Here is a 28,000-nt window from a genome sequence, read left to right on the forward strand (position 1 = left end):
ATCCTCCCGTAGAGTCTGCTTCTCACTCCTCCCAAACCCCCCTCCTCCTGCGGGAGGTCCAATCCCTCCTTCTTCTCAATGCCATCGAAGAGGTGCCTCCGGACCAAAGGGGTCAGGGATTCTACTCCCGCTACTTCCTGGTTCCCAAGAAGACAGGAGACCTCCGTCCCATCCTCGATCTCAGGGACCTCAACAAGTGTCTGGTCAAAGAGAAGTTCAGAATGCTCTCCCTGGCCACGCTTTACCCTCTTCTCTCTCAACACGACTGGCTATGTTCCCTAGACCTCAAAGAGGCCTACACTCACATCCCCATCAATCTGAATTTACGTTGCTACCTCCGCTTTCAGATTCAGCACCGCCACTATCAGTACAAGGTACTACCCTTTGGCCTCGCATCATCGCCCAGGGTGTTCACCAAGTGCCTTATTGTGGTGGCGGCCTTCCTCAGGTCTCACAACCTCCAGGTGTTCCCCTACTTGGACGATTGGTTGGTGAAAGCAACTACGTCTTTACTTGTGCTGCAAGCCACTCATCACACCATCTCTTTCCTCCATCTCTTGGGGTTCGAGATCAACTACCCCAAGTCGCATCTGCTTCCCACACAGCGACTTCAGTTCATCGGAGCAGTTCTCGACACCACTCTGATGAGGGCGTTTCTCCCCTTCGACCGACACCCGACCCTGCTCCACCTCTGTCGTCAGGTGCTCCTTCATCAAACCATCCCAGCTCGACAGATGATGGTCCTCTTGGGCCACATGGCCTCGACGGTCCATGTACTTCCTCTGGCACGACTCCACCTCAGGACACCTCAGTGGACTCTAGCCAACCAATGGTCACAGACCACGGATCCTCTTTCTCATCCCATCTCTGTGACATCGTCTATTCAGCAATCTCTTCAATGGTGGTTGAACTCCTCCAATCTTTCCAGGGGTCTACTCTTTCATCTACCCCCTCACTCCATGATCATAACCACGGATGCCTCCCCCTATGCGTGGGGAGCTCACCTGGGAGATCTACGCACCCAGGGACTCTGGACCCCTCAGGAGCGTCAACATCACATCAATTTCCTGGAACTCAGAGCCATGTTCTATGCTGTCAAGGCCTTCCAGCACCTTCTCGGCCCTCAGGTTCTTCTCCTGTGCACAGACAATCAAGTCGCCATGTACTACATAAACAAACAAGGCGGCACCGGATCTCGCCTCCTCTGTCAGGAGGCCCTCCGCATCTGGACCTGGGCCACGGCCCACAGTCTCTTCCTCAAGGCTGTCTACATCCAGGGCGAACAGAACTCCCTGGCCGACAATCTCAGCCGCATCCTTCAGCCTCAAGAGTGGATTCTGGACCCTCCAACACTCCACTCCATCTTTGCTCGCTGGGGCACTCCGCAGGTGGACCTCTTTGCAGCTCCTCACAACCATCAGCTGCCCCAGTTCTGTTCCAGACTCTTCTTTCCTCACCGTCTGGCCCCGGATGCATTCCTGCTCGACTGGACGGATCGGTTCCTCTATGCCTTTCCTCCACTCCCTCTGATGTTGCAGACGTTATACAAACTCCGCAGGGACAGGGCCACCATGATTCTCATCGCTCCTCGGTGGCCTCGCCAACACTGGTTCTCCCTCCTGCTTCAGCTCAGCTCCAGGGAGCCCATCCCTCTTCCTGTGTTTCCTACTCTACTTACGCAGCAGCATCAGCCTCTACTACATCCCAATCTGTCTTCGCTCCACCTGACAGCTTGGTTTCTCTCGGGCTGACCTCTCCAGAGAATCTGTCTCAGCCTGTCCGTCGCATTTTGGATGCCTCCAGGAAACCGGCCACTCTCCAATGTTACCATCAGAAGTGGACCAGGTTTTCCTCTTGGTGTCTCCTGCATCATCACGATCCCACCTCATTGGCGGTGGAAACTGTACTGGACTATTTGCTCTCTCTGTCCGATGCTGGCCTCAAGTCTACCTCAATCAGAGTCCACCTCAGTGCCATCACTGCGTTTCATGAGCCTATCCTCGGAAAACCTCTCACGGCTCATCCTCTGGTTTCCCGGTTAATGAGAGGCCTCTTCAATGTCAAACCACCTCTAAAGCCTCCTCCTGTAGTCTGGGACCTGAATGTGGTTTTATCAGCCCTCATGAAACCTCCTTTTGAGCCTCTTGCCACGACTTCGCTCAAACTTCTAACATGGAAGGTGCTTTTCCTCATTGCCATCACCTCTGCCAGGAGGGTTAGTGAGATGCACACACTGGTCGCCGATCCACCGTTCACTTTTTTTCACCATGACAAGGTGGTTCTGCGTACCCATCCTAAATTCCTTCCCAAGGTGGTCTCGGCTTTTCACTTCAACCAGTCCATTGTGTTGCCTGTCTTTTTCCCTAAACCCCATTCTCATCCTGGGGAACAGGCGTTGCACACGCTGGATTGTAAGCGTGCCCTTGCATACTACCTTGACCATACCAGGGCTCACCGCTCGTCCCCTCAGCTCTTTCTGACCTTCGATCCTAACCGTCTAGGTCGTCCTGTCTCTAAACGGAAGCTTTCCAACTGGCTTGCTGCCTGTATTGCGTTCTGTTATGCTCGGGCCGGTCTCTCACTGGAAGGTGCTGTCACGGCCCACAGGGTCAGAGCTATGGCTGCTTCGGTTGCTTTTCTCCGTTCCACGCCCATCGAGGAAATCTGCAAGGCTGCCACTTGGTCCTCAGTTCACACGTTCACTACTCACTACTGTCTGGATGCCTTCTCCAGACGGGATGGACACTTCGGCCAATCTGTGTTACAAAATTTATTTTCCTAATGGCCAACCATCCCTCCTCCCTCTCTGTTAGCTTGGAGGTCACCCATGCGTTAAGAATATGCTGCCTGCTTGTCCTGGGATAAAGCACAGTTACTTACCGTAACAGGTGTTATCCAGGGACAGCAGGCAGATATTCTTACGTCCCACCCTCCTCCCCGGGTTGGCTTCTTAGCTGGCTTATCTTAACTGGGGACCACGCACTCCTCCGTCAGGCGGGAAGGCACTCGCGCATGCGCGGTGCGACCAACTAGAACTTTCTAGTTAAAAAGGTCCGTACCGGGGCTCCGTCGGTGACGTCACCCATGCGTTAAGAATATCTGCCTGCTGTCCCTGGATAACACCTGTTACGGTAAGTAACTGTGCTTTTTAGGGGCATTCGAGATGTGGAGTCAGTAATTGGCCAGTTAAGTGTCATTATTCAGGACTGAACTGGCCAAGATAACTGTATAAATAGGACAACATAAAAGTCAGTCCTATCTTTATGCAGTTCACCATTAAGTGTTGAACATCTTACTTCCTGGCTTCTCCCATATATCTGAAAATTCAATACCAGAGTCCAGACATGGCCCAGCATTTAATTTCCAGGGATAATGCCAGCAGTAGGTGATAATTTTCAACCCACAGTGGTCAGCATATTTTTAAACCCTATACCTTTGCACCCCTCCAGACTAGTCCAGACATATGCATATATGCACTCCTATCAGCAGATAAAGACTGAGAACCACTGGCTGCAATTTCTATAAGTATCATGTGCATCCCTGAGCCAGCCAGTATTTCTCGGTCTTAAGCTGACATTAAGTGGGCAGTCCTGTACAGTCTAGGGCCTGGTGAGAGCCAGTAAAAAAAAAAAGAGAGAGAGAAAATATGGAAATGCAAATTAATAAAAATATTAATAAGAAAAAAGGAATTTGGAGGCTTTGGGTGGGTGGAGAGCAGCTGAGCCATCCAGTTGGTCAGATTTGCTACACCTGGGTGGCCAAGACCCTCCCCATTTTTTCCCCTTGTAGGGCATTTTTCTTCTGGAAATTGGATTAGTCCTGTCAACTAATTCCCAGGACCTGCAGGAGAATCCTCAGGGAGTACTTGAGGACCTTTAGGAGGAGTGTCAGGAAGAAGACTTCACATTGGTAAGAATCTTTCATAAAGAAGAGCTTCCTAATCTAATCTTGGTTCTTTCAGTCCTCAGAATTTCCACAGATGGGCACTCAGCGGAAAGTATATCTGCATTAGACCTTCTTTTGGAGGTGATTCAAAGACCTAAGACTTTTCTATACACCAGGCCATCAAAGAGATGATAGTGGCAGAGGGGGAGAATGTAGGCTTCAAGGTGGAGTACTAATGATTTGGCTCTAGCCTATTCTTGGGTGGGAGGGAGGTGGATGCATGCATATCATGAAAGCGAATGTGATTGTGGTGGCAGTCACTATGAAAACAATGATACCAGTGGAAGAAGACACTGCCTTGAAGGACCCTCAGACTGCCTGATGGAAACCTTTCTCAAGCAGGCTTCGAGATAGCAGCATTATTTGCGGGGGTTATGTTGCCTAGGCAAATTTCCACTGAATTCTAGACCTTTCCTTAGAATGGGCTCAGGCTGCTTGTCTGGAAATGAAATATGGGAATAGCCTTTCTGGCAGTTACTTTGTATGTTTTGATTAGGGTATCAGCCAAGAGTATGGCTCTTTTGGTGGTAGTGTGGCATTTTCTTGTGTTGTACAGTTGGGTAGAAGATTTGGTATCAAAAACTTGCCTCTGTGAACTCCTTTTCTTAAGAAAATTATTTTTGGACAGGTACTTCAGAAGGTAGTAAAGAGCTTAGGAGAATCTAAGGCACCTAAGCTGCTGGAAAATGGTATCCAATTGGTTCTCATCAATGAAGGGCCAGTTTAGTGAGGCCACATGATATTGTCCAAGAAGAGTAGGTGAAACACAGTTCAATAGCTACTTTGAAAAGGCTTAGTCCTTTTGAGGGAGGAAAGAGAGGTGGGAGAAAGGTTGGGTCAGCTGGATCAAGACAACCACAAACTTCGCAACAGACCCAGTATAAATAAACAAATCCCATAAACAGCAAATACACACTACCTGCTGGGTACAAAACATTTATTTTACAATAAACCATATCCCCATCCCCTCTCCCCCTTCACCCAACCTTCCCGTCACCTTTATACCTTTTCTTCCCTTGCAAAATCAGAAAGGGCCTGTAGTCTTATAGCCCTCTGAATTATTCAGAAAACCACAATATCAGCAACAAACTAATTCCCCCATCCCCAAACCCGTCTCTTTACTTACACAATATCCCTAAACTGTCATCTCCTTACAGAACCCACAACCCCCTCCTATAATTTTCTAGGTAACCAGTGCAGGATTAATTCGTCGAGGGCCCCTAGGCACACAAGTCCACTAGGCCCCCGGACAGCTTTTCAAAACCCAGCACTTTGTCCGGGTTTTGAAAAGCAGATCGCGTAGGGAGGGAGCATCTGCACATGCAAGGATGCAAATTGGTGATGTCGCACGCACACATGTGTATGACATCACCACGTCACAACCACGCATGCGGGATGCCCTCCCGATTGACAAGAAGAAGCTGAGGGGGGAGGGGGGGATAGGTGGAACTGGGCAATCCTGGGGGTGGGTCTATGGGTCTGGATTTTACATAAGTAAAATCTGGTAACCCTACCCTAACCTGCCATTTAGCAAGCACGATATTATTGAGACCAGGACAAAAATCTGCATTTCCCCCTAGTGACAGCAACAAGGAATTATGAGGAACCTGATTCCATAAAGTCACCAGAGATTTCCACATACCCCAGAGAGGCTTCAAAAGTTTACTTTGTCTGGCAGATAATGGGAAACTATCTTGTTGAGGTGCCATGTTCAAAAGAAAACTTTTTCCAACTGGCAAGGAGTATATTCTTCTGTCTCATTTAGTCAATGTCTGAGATCTCACAGGAGGCAAGCCCAATTATGCAGTTTAAAATTGGTTAAGCTCAGTCCCTCAAACCCCTCCAATTGCCAAATAAAAATTAAAATCACATCTTCGGTTTCTTTCACTCTCACCCACCCCCAGCAAAAATTCACTAATTTCCTTTATAGGTACAAATGTCCTTCTGTAAAAGCCAAAGTGGAAGAGTTCACATAACATATAGCCATCTAGAGAAAAAGGTTATTCATATTGATGCAGTATTACCAAAGAGTGAAAGGGAAAGGTTCTGCCAAACCCGTAACTGAGGTTCTGCATAATAACTTTGATATAATTTATTGGTGTCCATTGTCAATTCATCTCCTAAGTATGTAAATGATCCCTCTGCCCAATGCAGAGGAAACTCTACCATCCTCTCCTCAAAATATCATCCGAAGACAGAGCCTCTAATTTCTAAAGATTTAAGTCCCAAGAAATCGCCATATTCTTGAAAACTTTCTATAAGGGTCTGTAAAGATCTTTCAGGATGTATAAGATGCACTAGTAAATCATCTGCATTGGGTGCAATCTTTTTAGAAACCTGAGATCCTGTACTTGAACTCCTAATATCCAGATTATTCTGAACTTCTAGAGTGGTGGTTCACAGTCCTGACCTGGGGACCACCAGTCAGTTGGGTTTTCAGGATATCTCTAATGAATATGCATGAGAGATATTAGCATACTTTTAACATCCATTATATGCAAATTTCTTCTGCATATTCAGTAGGGCAGTAGTTCTTAACAATGGTGTAGCAAGGGAGGGTGGCACCCGGGGTGGTGATACCCTACCTCACCGCACCATATGGTCTCCCAGTCTTCCCCACCGCGCTGTGCACCCGCCACTCTTCCCTGCCATGTTGTGCGCGAGGCAGATTCTTCTTGAAATGTTTGCCAGTATGACTAAGAAGTGACGTCAGAAAGGAGCCGAGGCTAGCATGAGCAACAAGTGGAAGATGCTGCTCATGCCAGCAAACTTTTAAAGAGGTATACAGGGGGGGGGGGTGGAGGAGCAGAAATGGTGCCAGCAACCCCTGCGAAGACAGTGTCCAGGGTGGTCCACAGCCCTCTCCACTCCCCCTTCGAGACTGGTTTGCCATCCACCACCCTTTTCAAGGCCAACTTATAGGAAGGTAAGGATCACCAGAATGGGAGCCTTCTCTAGCTCTACCTGCTCCTTGGAACACAATAACTGAAAGGTCTTCCAGGTCTTAGCATAAGATGCAACCATCACAGACTTCTTAGCCCTAAGGAGGGTCATAACCACAACCTCTGTATAGCCCTTCCCAATCAATGCCGTGCACTCAAGAGCCATGCCATAAGACCAAAGTGTTCCAGCTTCTCCATTGGAACCGTGCCTTGACTGAGGAGCCCCTGATGAACAGGCATGGAACAGTTTCATGGATCTGCCTCTCTGAAGATGCACCAGGTCTGAGTACCAAGGTCTTTAGGGCCAGTCTAGAACCATCAGGATCACCAGACCCTGATGGGCCTGCAGTCTTCTGTGCCTTTTTTGGGCACTATGAAGTATAAAGAGTATCTGCTTGATCTTGATTCTTCTTTGTGAACTGATTCTGTAGCATGAACGTCTAAAGAGTTGTTGCTCGGACTCTGACCTCCTTCACTGGCCATCTGGCTGGGGAGTCGAACATATCTGGAGGGGTCTGATTGCTTCTGTGCCAATCCCTGATAAGGTCCAGCACACAGCGGTCATACGAGATCTGTTCCCATTTGTCCTGAATGCTGACAGATGCTCTCCAATATGAGGAGGATCAGCTGTCCTCCTGGTGTCATTGCTGCTTCTTTGAGGCTGAACCAGCACTGGAATCTGTGGATTGCTGGTGCCGATAACCACCAAATCTCTATCTGGACCCCTGAAAGGGCCTCTGAAAGGAGTAGCCAGAGGAAAATTGGTGAGATCTCCTAGAGGCATGAAAATTGCCTCTATTGCCCCCACAGGTAGATGGCTTCTACTGTCTGGGAGGGATTTGGAGCAGCATCCTCCACACTGGTCATGAAGTCATCTAGCCCTTTGCTAAACAGCATCTGCACCTGAGCAACTGAATGGCCTTGGAGGCTGAGTTGCCCGCCCACTGTCTGATCCAGATCATCCAGTGGGCAGAAATGAAGTAAGCTGAAACCTTACCCAGATTCTAATGATGTCATAAAGAGCATCGGCCACATAATCCATTTTGCTTCTCAGGGCCGGATTTAGATGAAAAGAGGCCCTAGGCTATTCCACTTATGAGGCCCTTTCACCTCCCATTTTTAAGTTTGTAAATTACATGAGAGATAACAAAATACATCATTACTGTGATATATATCAATATGTTAAATGAAACATGTTGTTATTGGTACTAACCTTTATAAAAATGTGACACGGATCTTGAGGCCCTAGGCTGAAGCCTAGTTAGCCTATAGGAAAATCCGGCCCTGTGCTTCTGATATTCTTGGATTGGAGTACCCCAGAAGTGGACCTTTTTGCATCCCCCCCATAACCACAAACTTCCACCCTTCTGTTCCAAACTCTACACTTCCAATTGTCTGAAGTCGTATGCTTTCTTTCTCACTGGCAGAGTAAGTTTCTTTATACTTTCCTTCCAATTACTCTGGTTGTGATGACTTTATTCAAACTTTGCCAGAACAAGCCACCATGATTCTTATAGCACCTTGGTGGCCACATCAGCCATGGTTCCTTTTCCTCCAAAAACTCATTGTATGGGAACCCATCATCACATGCCAAATCTTTCCAATGTTGCTAACACAGAACGAGAGTTCCCTACTCCATCCCAATATACATTCATTAGCTCTCACAGCATGGTATCTCTCTCCCTTCGATCAGATGCACTATCTACACTAGTGTCAGCCATCATTGAAGCTTCTAGAAAACCTTCCACACAACGCTGCTTTCATTTCAAGTAGGCTCACTTCACAGTCTGATGTAATCTCCACTAACTTGTCCTCTCCCATTGGTTCTGGACTATCTCCTATACCTTTCCAATTCTGTTCTCAAAACTACTTCAGTCGGAGTTCATTTCAGTGCTCTTAGTGCTTTTCATACACCATTGGATAAAAAGCCATTTTCTGTTTATCCTTTGGTTGCTAGATTCATGAAGGGCCACCTTTCAAGCCTTCTCCTGTGGCATGGGACCTTGTATTGCATTGTGTGCGTCTAGTAGTGCTACAGAAATAATTAATAGTAGTAGTAGTAGCTTAATGTTGTCCTTTCCATTCTAATTAAGCCTCCATTTGAACCACTCTTGACTTCATCTCTCAAGTATCTCATTTGGAAAGTAGTCTTCCTCATATCTCTCACATCTGCACATTGAGTCATTGAACTTCTGGCATATGTCAGATCTACCTTATATAATGTTCTACCACGATAGGGTGATTATTCACACTCATCCCAGGTTCTTCCTGAAAGTTGTCTTGGAATTTCATTTGAACCAGTCTATAGTTCTTCCTGTCTTCTTTCCAAGACCACGTTCTCACCCTGGTGAAGCTGCACTCCATACATTGGACTGTAAACATACTCTTGCTTATTACTTAGATTGGACCAAATTTCATAGAACTTCCATTCAACTATTCCTGTCTTTTGATCCAAACAAACTGGAACTCCTGTCACCAAGAGAACCATCTCCACATGACTGATGGACTGTATATCCTTTTGCTATGGTCTGACTGGGCTGACGCTTGAAGACCGTGAACCTACACAAAGTATGAGCTATGGCAACTTCAGTAGCTCATCTACATTCCCCTCCCATTGAGGATATCTTAAAGCAGCCACCTGGTCTTCAATTTTTACTTTCACATCCCACTATTTGGAAAATCAATCCAGGCGGGATAGTTGGTTTGGCCAAGCAGTTCTACAAAATTTATTCTCCACTTAGATGCCAACTTCCCTCCAACCCTTATGATTTTGTTACATTCCTGCTAATTGTCAAAAACCCTCTTTTCAGAGGCATGATCCTGGCAGCTAGAGAGACCCACATGTGAGAATATGCTCTGTTTGTTCTCGGTAAAGCATAGTCATTCACCTGTAAAGGTGTTATCTGAGGGCGGCAGGCAGATATTCTCACAACCCTCCCTCCCCTATTTTGCTTCTTAGCTTTGGTACTGAAGCTGACGTTCCTTGAGCCGACATCAGGCGGGAAGGTATCAGCACACGCGCAGTAACAGGTAGTCTTAAAGATTTAAAGTGTTAGTACACCTTTTGACTGTCTGTGCCAGGTTCCTTGGATGATATCACTCACATGTATTATCTGCTTGCTGTCTTCAGATAACACCTACTACAGGTGAGTAACTATGCTATCTCCATTCTTACATCATGACAGGAGAGACTCCCACCTGCTTAACTTGTGCTCAGAGGGCTGGCTGCTGATATTCAGATGCATCCGACTGGACAGTTCCACTGACTATCAGCACCAGCCAGCCAACTTGGAACTGGACAGGAGAGGGGTATTATAGAGTTGCTAGCAATATTCAGTGCCTGTGCCCATATATCTAAGCAGGCAGATAGGACCAAAGAAAAAGCAGTCCTAACTATGCCCACTTAACAATGTGGATGTTGGTTGACACCATACATAACTTCTGGGTTGCTGATCTGATGTCTCCCTCCCCCATTTCTTGGCTTCCCTCCACACTCATTAGCAACTCCCTCCATTCTGATTGCCCCATTCCCCCTCCCATTTGGATCCCCACCTCTAGGGTTACCAGACATCTGGAAAAACCTGGACATGTCCTCTTTTTTTAGAGGACTGTCCAGGTGTCCGGACAGACTTTCCAAAACCCAGCAATTGTCCTGAGCATGCACGGATGACATCACACGCGTCCATGCATGCTCGGAGGCCCCCAGACACAGCCCAGAGGTCAGAAATAAAAAGAGGCTTTCTGGGGTGTGGAATGGGGGTGAGGGTCCTTGCCTCACAGGACAGAATGGGACAGGGCCATGCATCCGGGATTTTATCAGACAAAATATGATAACCCTACCCATCTCATTCCATCAAGGTTCCAATCCAACTTCCAATCCCCAAACATTTCCACATCTGAACCCACCCCTGACCCTGTCCATAATTCCAGACCCACCACTTATAGCACACCGTATTCTATTCAAGATATGTCTACTCACATTTAAAACTCTCATTTTTCAAACTCCTGCTTTTATCCATAGAGTCTTAATTCCATATTCCACTATTAGAACATTGAGATCACAGGACCAACATTTATTAACCATTCCTTCTTAAAAAATCATCAATACTAGACGTCTTACTATCTTCTCGGTGACAGCTCCTCAATCCTGGAATGATCTTCCAACATATATAAGAGAAGAAAAGAATCTAGATAAATTTAAGAGTAAGCTTAAAAGTTTCCTTTTTAATGATGCTTTTAGCGATTAACGATCTTTTATTATCATATTTTTAGTAATTTTCCCCCCCCCCATGTTATTACCTTTTTTTTTTTTTTTTTTAATATGCATTGTAACCATTAATGAACTTTCCTTTTGTTTCTAAACAATGTCCAATAATCTATGTTTACTTTAATATTGTGATTTGTGTTTGTAACAGTATTTATTTATATAATATTTTACCTATGTTTTATAACTACGTGTTTTATTTTGTACATCGCCTTGAATTTTGATATGGCGATTAATCAAACTATTTAATAAACTTGGAAACTTCCTGCCCCCTGGAACTCTCTATAACCCCTCTTCACCTCTGGGATTTACCCAAGGAAGATCTCTGTTCTTTCATGGAATGGTGCTGGAGAGGTCACCTTTCTTTTCCTGCTCTGGCTCTGAAAATAGCAGCACTTCTAGTAGTAGTTTTACAGCATATTTATATTTATTTAAAAGCTTGATATACCGCCTAGCCTTACCAGATCAGGGCAGTTTACAAATTAACAATTATAAACTTAAAAGAGAGAAAAGGAACTCCATTTGTGTAATAGGAAAAACCTAACCAGGGTCATCCCAAGAGCTTTTCTAACCTATCATACTCGCTCTAAATATTAAAAGCATCCCTGGAGTACTACCCAGTTGAGGTAAGCTATAAAGGCAGGCAGATTAAAGGCTGTATGAAAAAAAATGGTACCTCAGCATTGATTTAAGTTTTTTATAACAAGTTTCTGTCTGAACTTCCTTCAATAAGCCATTCCAAAGACTCGGTGCTAACTAGAAAAATGTCTTCCTTGTGACAACCCAATGTGCCCTTGTAAAATGTGGAGAGCACAACCTAATAGATAATTAGTCAATGTATATAAGGAGATCCACCTGCTAAGGTAGGAGGGTTCATGCTCCCATAGAACTCTGTATGTTAAGCACAGCATTTTAAATTGACATCTAAATGTCATAGCTAACCAGTGATACTTATAAACAATGACATTACATGTTTGTAGCATTTAATACTTCCAGGAAGTACGATTCCAGCATTCTGTAATGTTTGTAACCTTTTAACAAGGGATGCTTACCTCTAGCAGTAGTCCCATAAGACTACCACTAGGTGTGCCACCAGTTTGGAAGCCAGAGCTCAGGGTAAAAGCAGAAAGGGGACCACTTCAGCCCTGTCCCACTAGACCAGACATGGGCAACTCCGGTCCTTGAGGGCCGGAATCAAATCGGTTTTTCAAGATTTCCTCAATGAATATGAATTGAAAGCAGTGCATGCAAATAGATTTCATGCATATTCATTGGGGAAATCCTGAAAACCCAATTGGATTCCGGCCCTTGAGGACCGAAGTTGCCTGCACTAGACACTAGGGATTTTCCCTGTGTAAGTCCCAGAGGTAAAGAGCTATGGAGAGGTCTGGGGGGAGTAAGGAGTGGTTATGTACCAGGATTTTTTTTGGGGGGGAGGGGTGGTTGTGTTGGGGTTTGGGTGGTGGGCAGGGCTTCCACAATGGAGAGGGATCAGAAAGGTTTGGACCTTTGGGGTTTGACAGGAAGGATGCTAAAGGAATCAAAGGATCAGACTGGCATGTCCCTTTATGTAGGTCCCTGCCAATATTCAGCCAGGATCCACATACAGTAAGTGTTTTATGTGAGTCCTGGCTAATTAAAGAGCGACATACCCTTGACTGGTTATGACTCAATATTCAGGAACTAATTCTGCCCAATGGCAGTCAATGTTTATTTTTTTAAAACACCAAAAACAGATTGCTGTCAGTGTCTGTTGAACAGTGACTAGGGTGTTTGGTGGCTGTTTATTCCAGTAGACTGAATTGGTGGGAGCTATTCCCAGTGATTTTTAAGGAGAAAGTAATGATTACACTTGCCCTCTCCATATTTATCAAAGCATCTCATATTGAAGGAAGTCAGGAGAGATAAGAATGCCAAACATTTACATTGGTTGGATGTGCAAAGAGCAGTGCATTGTTATCTCAAGAGAAAAAAGGAGTTTTGTCAGTCAGATCATTTGTTCTGTTTGAGATCCCTAGGAAAGGAAAAGTGGCCTCAAAAATGGCCATGGCTCACTGTATTAAAGAAGCTTTTCTGCTGGTATACAGTATATGGTATAAGGAAGTTCCCTTGGTATTGAATGGACATTCCACAACAGAAAAGGCCACGTCTTGGGCGGAGCATAGAGAATGATATGGGGACAAATTTTTCCTCGTTCCCATGGGAACTCATTTTCCTGTCCCGGTGAGTTATTTTCCTGTCCCTTCCCCATTCCTGAAAGCTCTGTCCTCATCTGCCCAAGCCTCAAACACTTTAAAATCATAAGTGTTCAAGGCTTGTGTGGTTATGCCAGAGTTTACAGGGATGGGGCAGAGACAGGGACAGCGACAAAACTCACTGGGATGGGAAAATTGAGTTTCTGCGGGGACAGGGACAAATTTATCCTCATGTCATTCTCTAGCAGAGCATAGACTCATTCCACTAGAAATCTATAGAGCAGCTACATGGTCATTATTGCTTTCCTTTGTGAGATATCATTTGAATATGCGTGCTTGTCAGGGTAGGGTTTCGGGTTGCAGGTTTGTCTGGTTCCCATCTGTAGGAAATACTGCTTTGGTGCTTTTTATATGTCTGGACTAGTCTGGACGGACACTGTTAGGAGAAATTAGATCTTACTTGCTAATTTTCTTTCCTTTAGTCCTTCCTCCAGACTAGTCCAGAATCCATCCTGATTGGATTACAGGATTTCCAACAGGCTGTCAATCTGGTTGTACTTGCATTCCTCAACTGTACCATGTGAATTAAAGATTTTAACACAAGTTTGACTGTTGTAGGTTCTTCCCTGGTTTTTAAGGGATTTGTTAACATTATATTGAAGTTATTATGTAGGTATTTCAAATTAGAACCATCATGCATTGAAAATACTAGCTGGTACAATGTTGCATAGGATACTTAAAAGGTTTAAAGCCAGTAATTCTCATTCTCCATCTGCTAGTAGGAATGCATATACTCATATGCCTGGACTAATCAGGAGGAACTAAAAGAAATAAAATAAGATCTAATTTCTTCATATTCAGTGCTGAGCCATACCCAGATACCAATGCTGAGTATCTATGTATAAAGCAACTCCTGGCACTTATCCGGATGCTAGTGATATTTAGACCAATACCTAGGACCAAAATCTAGGACAGGCTGTGGCTGAATATTAGTACTAACTCCTGGTTCTGCCTTAGCTCTGTCCCAGACTACCCCAGCACTACCCAGTCAGTGCTGAGGCAGTCATCTAAATAACACTGCTGAAAATCCAACCATGGACCTAGTGAACAGGACTTATCTATTTGGGAGCCACTCCTATCCAGGTAAATCCTACTGAATACTGACCCCTTGGTGCTCATTTTCAATACTAGCCACCTAACAGGTGATCAGGTCTAGGCTTTGCCCTAAATTTTGCTATTCAGATCTTCCTTCCCTGGCAAGGCATTGAAAAGCCAAAGTTAAACCAAAGGCCAAACATCTTCCCCTCCCCCCACATTCCTTTTACACCATAGTCACTTTGAAAACTGACCCTAGGTAGTCAAACAGTTTTTCCTACATCCTTACTTCTGATTGGCTATGGCATACTGGAGGAATAGGTTGAAAACCTGTGCTTTAAAGCATTAGTATAGATTATTTTGGTGGTACCATAGAAAAGCATTATATCAGATCCATGATCCATTACTGTTTACACCTTTACCCTTTGACTTTATTTGGTCCCATTTCTGATTTAGAAAGATGTTATAGTTTTTTTTAAAAATAGATAAGTATCTTTTCCAAAATGTGCTTACTTTCTCTGAAAGTGCCACTTTAGATTGAGTCTTTCTAATAACATGTCCTGCCTCCTGTCTCCTGTCTGGTATCTGACCTCTGAGCACAGGTTGCTGCTAGATGGAGACACCAATTACAGTGAGATCCTAGAGCAGGTGTATGAAAATGAGATCCGAGAGCCAGGGGAAGAATGGGTTCCAGCCGAAGTCCCAAACACTACTGAAGTGAGTATTAATGGGATTATAGGACTCAGCCCCTGCTGATGCTAGAGATACACAAAATATAGTGTAGCCCACTTTTTATTATGAAGCTGAGGGTAGCCTTGGAGAAAAATAAGAAAACACAATTATATAGCCAAGATGTCTGGTAGACAGGAGAGGTAAAATGCTCCAAAGCAGGGGCCTAGATAATATTGAGTAAATCTTTGCAAAAAAGCCCAGAGCTACCACTAGTAGGAGCTGCCTGACTTAAGGCCTCCTCCTACCTTCCCACAGTTTGGCATCTCTGCTCCCCTTGCCCATGATCAGGTATCTCTCTTTTTCTCTCAAACACAATCCTCTCCTTCCCCTGACTACCTTTAAATTTGTCTGCCAAATGTCACTGGTAGTGGTAGAGCTTCAATCTGCTGCCTGCCCCAGAGCCCTCTGATGCCTGCCACCCCTCTCTGATGTAACTTCCTATTTCCATTTGGGCTTAAAGCATCAGAAGAAAGGCTTCAGGGCAGGCCACATACAGTGGTTTATGAAGCCCTGCCACTGCCTGTGACCTTTAGATGACAAATTTGAAGGTAGATATTGGGGAGGGGGCTTGGGTTTGAGAGAAAAAGAAAGATGCTGGAAGAGGGGAGAGAAGGAAAGATGCCAGACCACAGGTAAGGGGGTAGGGGAGGAAGAAATGCCAGACCCAGAAGTAAAGGAAGTGATGGAGAAGTTCTGGATCCAGGGGCAGAAAGGAGGAAAGAAGAGATGCTGGACAATGGGAGGGAAGAGAGAAGGACCATGGGGGAGTATACAGGAGGAAAGAGAAAGGGAGAGATGTTAAACTACTGAGGGGGGGGGAGAAATGCTGTACTATGTGGTGGAAAGATAGGCTCACACTTAAAGTAGGCACTAGAAATTATACTATAAAACACTTGAATTGTCACTTCATTAACTTATATCATGCATCCAACCACTTTTTAAAACTTGAAACTTAAACACACACAGGGAATCTCAGAACGCCATCTGTCTGATACAGCACAGTGTGGCAGCACTCTTCACTGGCTCACCCAATTGTATATTTGCTAACTGAACCTATATTTTCATTTTATCTTTTATACTTTTATATTTTTTTGTGCTTTTTTTACTATTCATTTTATTTCATTTATACTAGCAATCTAATAAATAAATAAATTAATTAATTAAATAGGCTAAAATTTCTCTTCATGGGTCATAATTCATCAATATATCTTGTATTTCTTCTAATTCACTTGCAATTCATGTTGAAATTAATTTCATTTAATTCCCTATAAAGGTTTAAGCAACTTAGCTTGTTCGATGTTGCTGTTACACTATACCCCACCAACGCATTTCGTTTCTTCCTCAGGACAGGGAAAGTGCCATAACAACTACATTCCTTCCACTCTTTTGATATTGAAACACCCAGACAATAGCCAAAATATAACAGTATAAAATATAAAATGAAACTATAGGTTCAGTTAGTAAATACACGATTGGGTGAGCCAGTGAAGAGTGCTGCCACACTGTTCTGTATCAGACAGGTGGCATTCTGAGATTCCCCGCGTGTGTTTAAATTAAGTTTTAAAAAGTGGTTGGATGCATGATATAAGTTAATGAAGGGACTTTAGGCTGGCATGAGGGCTGGTGGTGGGAGAAGAGGGCTTCAGGCTGAAACAGGGACTGGGACAGAAAGAAGAGAGAATGGAGCAGAGAATGGCAGAAGATGCCTGGAGGGTTAACACATGGCTGGGGTTGGCAGAAAGGGGCTAGGGTTGGGGTGGCAGAAGAGGGTTGATATTGACAGACTGTGGGATGGTAGAAGGTGGCTCTTACTAGAGCAGGAAAAAGGTCTGTTGCTAGGGCTGAGAGAAGGGGGCTTGGGGCTAACACAGGAGCTGGGGGATGGGAGAAAGGGTAGATGTTAAGGGATGGGTATAGGAGAAGGTTCTAGCATTGGGCCTGGGAGACAGGGGTTGATATAGAGGCTGGAGTTGACAGGAGGAGAAGTGAAGGTTGGAGCTTGGAAATGGATATGATGCTGGAGCTGGGAGAAAGGGGCTAGGAGCTGATACAGAGACTGGGGTTAGGCAATGGGAGAGGGCAGAGTGTGAGAAGGGGTTTCAGAATGCAAGTAGAGAGAGAGAGTGGAGTGGACCAGAGGAACAAAATTAGAGTGTATGGAAAAGGAAGTAGTTTGAAGGATCAGAATAGAGGAAGATGAGTGTGGAAGGGGGTAAGAAGCAGGGAGGGGGAGTGGGAAAGGGGAAAGGAGCTGGAGAAGGAAGAAAAGGGTTAAAAGGTACTGGAGAAAACCTGATGAATGGGACATATTTGAGAAGGGAGTGAGGAAACTGGGTAAAAGTTAAGAGAAGAAGGGGACTGAATACCAGGAGGGGTTGAATGACAGGTAACGAACTGGGGTTGGTGAGGGAAAGAGGAAGATAAATGATGGCTGGGGTGAAGCAAATGAAAGGTGGAAAGCTCATACATAGGTCAGATGTGAAAAGAGGGAGGAGTGTAATGTAGTGGTTAGAGCTACAGCCGTGCTGCTCCTTGTGACCCTGGGCAAGTCACTTACGGTAATCCTTCACTGCTCCAGGTACATTAGACAGACTGTAAGCCTGTCAGGACAGAGAGGGAAAATGCTTGAGTACCTGTTTTGTAACCCATTCCGAGCTCCTTTGAGAGGATGGGCTAAAAAAATCAAATAAATAAAGAGGGAAACTGAAGACTAGAGGTTGAGAGAAAGGGAGAATGAGGGGTAAAATCTAGTTGCTCAGTGGAGAAGCACAGAAGAGAAATAAAAAAAAAATGATTTAGAGGAACAATAAATATCGAAGACAGATGTAGAACATAAGAATAGTCTTACTGGGCCAGACCAATGGTCCATCTAGCCCAGTATCCTGTTTCCAAAAGTGGCTAATCCAAGTCACAAGTACATGGCAAAAACCCAAATACTAGCAACATTCCATGCTATCGATCCAGGCAAGCAGGGGCTTCTATGTCTGTCTCAATAGCAGTCTATGAAATTTTTCTCCAGGACAGACAGATGAGGAAATGTTTTCAGAGATTAGGAAAGCTGGAGAATTGGGTGACAGTATAATAATGGGTGATTTAAATTACCACAGTAACAGGAGAGAGTATGTTAAATCACTGAATACTCAAAAATTCATACTCCAAAAACAACTAATTACAACAACCCCCCCTGCACTAAAGCTAAGCACACAGTAGTGGAAAGAATTCAAGAAAAGCCAATCAATCCCACACACACACATCAGGAATAAACAAAAAAAGACATGAAAAATAAAATAAGTGGAGAAAAAACCTCAGTTAGGCTTCATGGATACAAAAAACTCCACTTTCTCAAATCATATCTTGACGGTCAATCAGCAATATCTTCTTCCACTCAAATTGTGCAAACACAGACTTTCAAATTGCAAGGCGAGTTCAAAACACCACAAAAGGCACAGTTCCAGCAGAGCGCAATTAGACACCAAGAAAAAACAAATACTTAGCTGTTGGTCAAGCACTGCCGTTTATGCCCAAATCTCCATGTCTCCTGGATTTCGCACACAGGACAAACTTTGTGCTAGGCAGACATCGTTAGCACAGGGCCCGACAGATATTTCTATGTTGTTCATCTAAATTCAAAGTGGGTGTGGGCGGGACTAGGGTAGGCTTATGACTTGGATGTTGTTTTTTTTGCCATAATCAAACATTTAAGAATATGTCCAGGGAACAATATGGATGTTTGGGGCTAGAGCTGTTTTAACAACAAATAAGTGCCAAAAAGGTGCCCAAACTGGCCAGATGACCAATGGAGGGATGTCCCCCAATGATCAGTGACCCCCTCCCCCCCCCAGCTTCAGTCCTAGTAAAGCAGCAATCAAGTTCCTGGAGTAGCCTGGTGGGTGATGAATTGTAGAAATGGGGACTCCATCTAGCCACAACACTTACAGTGGAATTTGTGAGCCTTCCAAACCCCATCCCTAGAAGACTGTGGTTGTCAACCCCTGTCCTAGACCTATATAATGGGGTTCCAGTCTCGCATACTGTCAGTTCCTCTTCTTTCCCAGCCCTGCTTTTACTTTCACTGTTCCTGTGTTGGGGTTATACAAAGTGATGACATAATAATAATGATAATAATTTTATTCTTATATACCGCCAAAGCCATAGTACTTTGAGGCGGTTCACAATAAGAGGAGCTGGACAATCAGCAAAGATAGGTACAAAGAAGGTTTTAAAGTACATGAAGCGTATACAGGAATAAGAGAACAGGAGCCTGCTACAAACAATCAGTGAGAGTGGGGCACTGGACAGACATCAATTTCAGTAGGCCGAGAGCAGAGCGGAAATGAGAGATCGTGGTAAAAATCAGATGGAGTAAAGCGATAGGGCAAAGGGAGCAATTAGGATACAAGTCAGTTGAACAAGTTTGTTTTTACTAGTTTCCTAAGAGAGACATTTTATCTTTTTTGTGTTTCAGGATGGAACAGCTTGTTATGAGAAGGAAGAAATCTTGTGTCCTCCAGACTGGTTCTACAGAGATGACTGGAAGGTGGAGCTGAACCGTGCTGTTGATGATGCTGGTGAGTCTTCTCATGATGACAACCATTCTCTGTAGTATGCTAATGCTAATGTTGATGTCAGTGGAGCTACTGTGGTGTCATGTTTGTAGGGTTCTGCAGTTCGTCCTGGAAAGTGCAATATGTACACCAGCACTCAGTGGAACATCTATACCCTCTTTATAGTATATGTCTGTTCTATATATGCTATGTACATTCCGTTCTCATTATTCGCGGTAGTATGGTTCCCATAAAAGTCAGCGAACTGCGAAATCGCAAATAACAAAATGCGTCTGTGGGAAAATAGTAGTTAGATTCCAGTAGTGCATTTTGTATCTCAAAACCTTGTAAAGTGAATAATGGATCCTATAGGAAAAAATAGGGGTAAGTTCCTGCATTGGACAGCATTTGACAAAAACCATAGTAGAACATTTAGATTGTTGCAAACTTAGTTTTTTATTTGCAGTATTGCTTTTAAAAGTACTGTAACATTCTTAAACAAAATAATTGCTCCTTTCTCTTTGGAGCTGTACCTGCAGATGCTTGTAACCAGTGCTCCCTCTAAGCGGGCGGGTGGTGTGAGCAAAATTTTTTTCGCTGTGCGCTAAAATATCGGGCGCCAGCGCCAACTCGCCCGATTCTCCTCTCGCCGCCCTGCCATCTCCGTACGCCGTGCGCTGTGACGTGACATTGTGCGCTGCGAGGCAATATTTTGTGCGCCAGCGCACGCCAGCGCAGCTTAGAGGGAACACTGCTTGTAACTCACTCTCTTGATGCTTGGTGGCCATTCTCTTTGGAGCTATACCTGTAGCTGTACCTGTAACTCACTCTCTAATGCTTCTAACTCATACTCTTGACACTTGGTGACCGTTTCTTGGACATTTTTTTGAAAAAAGAAGTGCTAGAAATTAACTCCCGAGTAAAAGACACTACTCATATGTTGGTTGGGCATTCCAGAAAAGTATGGAGCAATGTGCCTACTAACGATTTACATTTAATATATTCACTATTCTCCCACAAGCCCATTCGAGCTCCCCTAGCTCTCGTTATATATGTTCAATATGAAGAATATGGAATTGTATTTTTTGCAAAGGTATAGACTTGACCAGGGTATAAACATTATTATAAAGTTCCATAAAAGTTGACAGGTATAATTACATTACATTACTGACTTCTATTCCGCCTGTACCTTGCAGTTCTAGGCGGATTACATCAGAAGATAACTGGACATTTCCAGGAAAAATTACAATTTAGGGAGCTGGTTACATAATTGAGTCTTTTTCAGTAACCTAGTAAGATAGGTTGTGAGACCTATTCCTACATTTTGCTTCCTCTCATGTTTGGAATACTCTGATGCAAGATGCTGCTAAATTGGAGATTCAGATTCTGTACCATACATGTGCTGGAGAAATTACAATATGTGGATTTGTGGCAGGCTTTTCAAGCATTGCAGACAGCTAATTCTCCTGTATGAAGAGATGAAAAAGGGTGGGGGAAGGGATAGGTTAGAATGGGGGAGAAGAGTGGTGGGCATGGCTGGTGTGTGAATGATGAGTTATGTATTCTGAGTATATGTGTTTGTTTGCATTATCATAATGTTAAGTAGCAATGTTTTGGATGTGGGATGCAAGTAGACTATGGTATGGAGAGTACTTAAAAAAGCAATAGCATTCAAGGGATAAAGATTCCTCTATCGTGCATTATGCCTAAGCAAGGCTCACAGATTGAGTTATTCTTATCTAATATAATAAAACTCTAAGCCGCGCATGCGCACTCCCTCTGCGCGAGCCGGTTTTCCGTGAGCTGTAGGGGCCCGCAGGTAGGAGTGCGCATGTGCGGCTTAGGGTTCTGTTTTTTGGTCTGGCCTGCTCCCTGCTGCTCCTTGGCGTTTTGTATTTTTTAGTTGAAAGACGCAGCGGTGGCTCCTCTCATGATCCCCGCCTGCGTCGGACTTCCGACGCAGGCGGGGATCATGAGAGGAGCCGCCGCCGCGTCTTTCAACTAAAAAATACAATATGTGTTTGCATTATCATAATGTTAAGTAGCAATGTTTTGGATGTGGGATGCAAGTAGACTATGGTATGGAGAGTACTTAAAAAAGCAATAGCATTCAAGGGATAAAGATTCCTCTATCGTGCATTATGCCTAAGCAAGGCTCACAGATTGAGTTATTCTTATCTAATATAATAAAACTCTAAGCCGCGCATGCACACTCCCTCTGCGTGAGCCGGTTTTCCGTGAGCTGTAGGGACCCACAGGTAGGAGTGCGCATGTGCGGCTTAGGGTTCTGTTTTTTGGTCTGGCCTGCTCCCTGCTGCTCCTTGGCGTATTGTATTTTTTTAGTTGAAAGACGCGGCGGTGGCTCCTCTCGTGATCCCCGCCTGCGTCGGACTTCTGACGCAGGCGGGGATCATGAGAGGAGCCGCCGCCGCGTCTTTCAACTAAAAAATACAATATGTGTTTGCATTATCATAATGTTAAGTAGCAATGTTTTGGATGTGGGATGCAAGTAGACTATGGTATGGAGAGTACTTAAAAAAGCAATAGCATTCAAGGGATAAAGATTCCTCTATCGTGCATTATGCCTAAGCAAGGCTCACAGACTGAGTTATTCTTATTACTTGATAAATTGCCAATTAGAATGCTTATTGATGAACTGTATAGAGCAGGGGTGTCAAAGTCCCTCCTGGAGAGCCACAATCCAGTCGGGTTTTCAGGATTTCCCCAATGAATGTGCATGAGATCTATTTGCATGCACTGCTTTCATTGTATGCTATTAGATCTCATGCATATTCATTGGGGAAATCCTGAAAACCAGACTGGATTACGGCCCTTGAGGAGGAACTTTGACACCCCTGGTATAGAGGTTACTGGTTGTAATATGATGTTTTGTTTGTATCTAAATATGTTGGTATTGTGTCAATAAAAATAAAAAATACCACAAGTAGCAGCAGCAATAAAAACTCTCATAAGCCCTGCCTTTCCACAAAAATAGGTACAGAAGAGGCAACAGTACTATAAACTTCTCTTATATATACTACCCCCAACACAAAATGATTCTAGCATGAGCAGCAGCAGTGCAGGCTTCCCTCAACACAGAACAGGTGCAGGACAGGCAGCAATACTACAAGTTTCTCTCATATAAGAACATAAGAATAGCCATATAGGATCAGGCCAATTGATCCATCTAGCCCAGTATCCTGTTTCCAACAGTGGCCAATCCAAGTCACAAGTACCTGGCAGAAACCCAAACAGTAGCAACATTCCATGCTACCGTTCCCAGGGTAAGCAGTGACTTCCCCCATATCTACCTCAATAGCAGACTAAGGACACTTCCTCCAGGAACTTGTAGAAACCTTTTTAAAACCCAAATAAGCTAACCATTATTACCAGCAATGAGTTCCAGTGCTTAACTATTGGTTGAGTGAAAAAATGTTTCTTCCTATTTGTTTATAAAGTATTTCCATGTGTTTATAAAATATCTCTGAGTGTCTCCTAGTCTTTCTACTTTTGTGTTTAAATCATATTTATTGAATTTCACAAAAGTACAATCAGCAGATTTGTAACATTACAGTCAAAAAAGATTTAAAAAAACCTCCAACTAAACAGCAACCAACAACCCTTCTAAACCTCTGTAACTCCCACCCCCCACCACCCTCCCTCCCTCCCTCTACCCACCCACTCCCAGGAGCAGCAGCCTCAATATAAAGCAAGATAAAAAAAACAATCTAGATATCAACTAAGTAATACCAAATTTTTCCCTAAGGTATGGAGTCAAAGTAACATAAAAGGGAGTCCAGCATTGTACAAAAAGATGACCTGTGCGAGAGTCCAAATCAAGAATGTCTCTACGCTCTAAAAGGGCTTGTTGAATCATGAAGGATCTCCATTGAGAGAGTGTAGGTGGGTGCGATGAAATCCAGCAAGCCAAGGTACTCTTCCGTCCCAGCATAATAGCCCTACGAAGGAAAGCTTTACAGCCAGGCCTTAAAGGATGAAGTTGTGCATTCAATGTAAAAAGAAAGTTAGGATGTAATCGCCAAACACAGTTCCAAAGGCCTGCTTACATAAGTCAAGAGTTGCATCCAAAATGTAGAAATGTAAGGACAAGTCCAAAACATATGTCCCAAAGTAGCATGTGCCTGAAAACATTTAATACAATGATCACTTCCACAAATCTTCATCTTGTAAGCTCGATTCGGCGCACAATAAGCTCTTAACAAGAATTTGTAATTTCGTTCTTTTTCTGTCGCTTCAAAAATATACTTGACACCCAGGCGTATTCCCTAACTAATCATATCAGGTGTAATAGGGACCTGTAGATCCAGTATCCACTTCCGGGTAAGTTCTGCATAATCCAAATCTCCCGCCATTTCCTGAAGATATTTATGATGGAATTTCAACGGGATAGGAACTTGAGTAGTGAGACACAATGCCTCTGACATCTTCTCCTGCACTTCCTCATTTAAAACAGGAGGTGTTAATTGGGTCAAATAATGGTGCAGTTGTCTATATGCATACCAATCTGCAGCTGGTAAATGGTGGATCCTCTGTAAATCCGCAAAGTCAAATGGTATGCCCTCAGAGGACACCACCTGGGATACATAAAGAAGTCCTTTGCACACCCAATTCGCAAAAGATTGTTGATGCAGACTGGGAGTGAAATCTGCATTGCCCACCAATGGCAAACAAGGGGTAGCAGATGGCGAAATATGTAACATCTTGCAAAATCGTTTCCAAGCCCACCACATTGCAGGCAAAAACAAATCCGCTTGCAATTGCGGTGAATTTGGCAGCTTCCTGGCATGTAACAAATAACTAAAATTATAAGGGTGATAAGGAACACATTCAAGCTCTGGCAGTAAAAAATATACAGTATTACAGAACCAATCATTAATGTGTCTTAATTGACAGGCCATATTAAACCTAGTAATGCTCAGCAATCTTTAGGTAACATCAAAATAGAGATAGGTATTCGTGCACGCCTCCCCTTCCACAAAAATTTAGACAGGGAAGCCACATGATGAGCTAAATGTCGAGTAGACAACGTAAGAGGGAGCATTTGAAACAAATAAAGCCACTGGGGCACCACCAACATATTATAAAGGGCTATTCTGCCCAATAAAGAAAGAGAATAATCCCGCCCTGCCTTCAATTTTGCTCTAACAAAGGAAGTACATTCAGCTGGTATAATTGGGTCATATCTTGTGGTATCTTAAACCCTAAATACTAAATGCTGTTCTGCCAGTCCCCACTCACCCCTCCCTAACGGAGGACTCCTTAGGGAGCACCATAGACTTTTGCATATTCAAAGTCAGGCCAGAATATATATGAAATTCATCTAGTATCTCCAAAGCTCTCCTCAGAGAACGTTGAGGGCTCCCCAGAGTAAGCATGAGATCATCAGCAAAAGCCAATACTTGAAGTTGAGAGTTGTCCTCTGGTAAGCCCTCAAGCTCATCTTTCTTAAGCGTACGGAGCAGGGGGTCCAAATACAGAAGGAACAGCAAAGGTGATAACAGACACCCCTGTCTCGTCCCCCGCCCAACAGGAAAGGGAGTTGTGGGAACTCCATTTATTATCACCGTTACCCGGGGTTCCTTATATAAAGCCTGTAAAGAAGCATAATACCAGCCAGTAATCCCCATATAAGTTAATAACTGGAACAGATAATGCCAATTGACCTTATCAAAGGCCTTAGCCACATCAAGGCCTACTAACAGACCAGGCTGATGAGCACATTGAGCTCGAGAGTAAGCCATCAGCACTCGTTGCACATTTAGGACTGAATGATGCGTCTTCACGAAGCCTGCCTGTTCAGGAATCACTATCTCAGGTAAAATGGATGCCAATCGATCCGCCAATATGCAAGCAAAAACTTTAATATCTATATTTAAAAGTGAGATTGGACGATAAAATTCTAATTCAAATTTAGGCTTGGCCGGTTTTGGTATTAAAGAAATCAAAGCTGTATTTGCATAACGTGGTAATGTCCCCTGGGACTGAATAGTGTCATAATATGCTAAAAGCGGACCATGGATGGACAATGACAAAATTTTATAGAATTCAGGGGAGTAGCCATCAGGACTAGGTGCTGTGCAAGGCCTCTGAGATTTAATCGCCTTTAACACCTCCTGAAATCTCAAAGGTCTATTGAAAAGGGAAATCTGGGCTTCTGTTAATTTTGGCATACCAGCATCCTCCAAATAATCTAACATGTCTGGTCCATCATAAGAGTCTGGAGCCACATAAAAAGTTTTAAAGTATTGATAGAAAAATCAGATATCTCCTCAGGTCTAGTCAAAGTCCGACCATCCCCATCTCGCAGAGCCGAGATATATCTTGACCCATGCCAGTTTTTGGTGATTGAAGCAAGTAATTTCCCTGTCTTATTACCATATTTATAGTAATGATATTTACTATAAAACAGGGATTTTTTCACAGGGTCGTGTATCAAAATATTAAGTGCCATCTGCGCTGCCAGATACTCATCTTGATTTTGGGAAGTTGGGTTCTGTATGAAGAGACCTTTCAATGTAGCACACTGCTTCTCCAAGAGAACAATCTCCCGTGCTAAACGCTTCACCCTAACCAGATACATAAGCGATAATGTTGCCTCGGAGAACGGCTTTCGCCGCTTCCCAAAACAATGCCGGATCCGATTGATGTTGCGAATTAAATTGAAGATACTCATCCCATTTAGCCAATAATTATTTATTAAAGTGTGGGTCTTTATACAAATAAGCCAGGAACCGCCAGCCAGCCCCCAATCCAGTCCACTCACCCAGTCTAATATCCAGCCAAATCATATTATGGTCAGACACTTCTAAGTGTCCAATTTGTGCGTTCTCCACCATCTGAAACAAGAGCTCTGACGTGAGGATATAGTCTATTCGTCAAAATGACCCATGGGCTCTGGATTGATGCGTGTAATCATGATCAGTGGAGTGCAGAAGACGCCAAGGATCAACCAAACCTAAGGAACAACATAAATAGGGGAGTCCCTTGGTCTGCTTAAGTGATATTACCCCACATACCCCAGATTTATCCATATTGGGATCTAAAACTTGATTGAAATCCCCCGCAACAATCAATGGAGTAGCATTATCTGCGATGCATATGTTAACTAAATTCTGAAAGTAGGGGTGAGAGTATGCATTAGAGCCATAAATCTAGGGCCAGAAGCCGAAAAGCCCTCCCCAACCAGCAAATAACGACCCTGAGGGTCCCGACGTTGTAAACTAACCTCACAATGTAGCCCCTTGCGGATTAGAATGGCTATGCCAGCTCGCTTACCTGGTGCAGAAGCATAAAATAGCTCTCCCACCCAACTACGTTGCAATTTTTTTTTTTTTTTTTTGCAAATCATTTTTATACGTTGCAATTTTTTATGTTCCAAATCAGTAAGCCTGGTCTCTTGGAGACATGCAATGTCGGCTTTATGATGCTTTAATTGAGTTAAAATTTTTGTTCTCTTTATTGGGGATGTGATATCAGAAACGTTCCATGATAACAAACGAAGCGATCTTTTACCCAGGATCACCCCAAATTCAGAATGTTAGCCAGTCATAAGAAAAGAAACCTCCCAAGCGCCCAGCCTCACCTTGGAAGGGACTCCAGGAAAAAGTGGGTAGGTATAACATAAACAACACCAAATTATCCTCCCCAACAAACCCAAACCACCAAAAAACCCCAGCCCAAAGAAACACAAGAACGCTTCTGCTCCCCTAAAACTAACCCCCTCCACACCCCACCCCTGTGCAGTTTCCCCACATATCCTCACCATGCAGGATACCAAGTGAGTCACTAACTGACACAGAAAATGGGTTACCCTTGCCAAAATCCTAAGACAGCCATACATTTATCATAGTATCAAATCCTTATTATAAACATAAACCAAATAAGAAAGCCTGGAAGGAAAACAGCAAAGAAATTAGAAACTGCAGCACAGATACATAAAAAGTCATGAAACAGCCGAAGAAGAAGCTTCCAAGATATTCATATAGTCACCAGCTGCCTCCGGAGTATCAAAAAGCTTCCATTTTCCAATACAATAAATCTTCAGTAGAGCTGGATATATGAACTGAAATCATTGTTTTAGTTCCACCAATTTAGTGCACAACGGATAGTAGGGCTTGCGTTTATCTTGGAGAGCCACAGAAAAGTCTTGGCTAAGACGAATAGAAGCGTCCTCATAGCGAAGTGTATCCTTTTTAGCCCGATACTGCTGAAGTAATGCAACTTTGTGGCGGTAGTTGAAGACTTTCACTATAACTACTCAAG

At 43.8% G+C, this 28,000-nt stretch overlaps 1 protein-coding gene across 10 annotated transcripts in view; it reads left to right on the top strand.

Moving 5' to 3' along the window:
* The window catches only part of FER1L5 (fer-1 like family member 5), a 363,329-nt gene that overhangs the window by 151,675 nt on the left and 183,654 nt on the right, over window positions 1-28,000 (top strand). For all 10 annotated transcript variants that reach the window (XR_004539782.1, XM_033947691.1, XM_033947688.1 and 7 more), the window contains 2 exons: window positions 15,044-15,158; window positions 19,639-19,741. Coding sequence is in view for 9 of the 10 variants with exons in the window: in XM_033947691.1 (XP_033803582.1) it covers window positions 15,044-15,158; window positions 19,639-19,741 (218 nt within the window). In the remaining variant the exon portion in view is untranslated. The remainder of the gene's footprint in view (window positions 1-15,043; window positions 15,159-19,638; window positions 19,742-28,000) is intronic.

The sequence above is a fragment of the Geotrypetes seraphini genome, chromosome 6, assembly GCF_902459505.1.
Source record: "Geotrypetes seraphini chromosome 6, aGeoSer1.1, whole genome shotgun sequence".
Taxonomy (NCBI): Eukaryota; Metazoa; Chordata; class Amphibia; order Gymnophiona; family Dermophiidae; genus Geotrypetes; species Geotrypetes seraphini.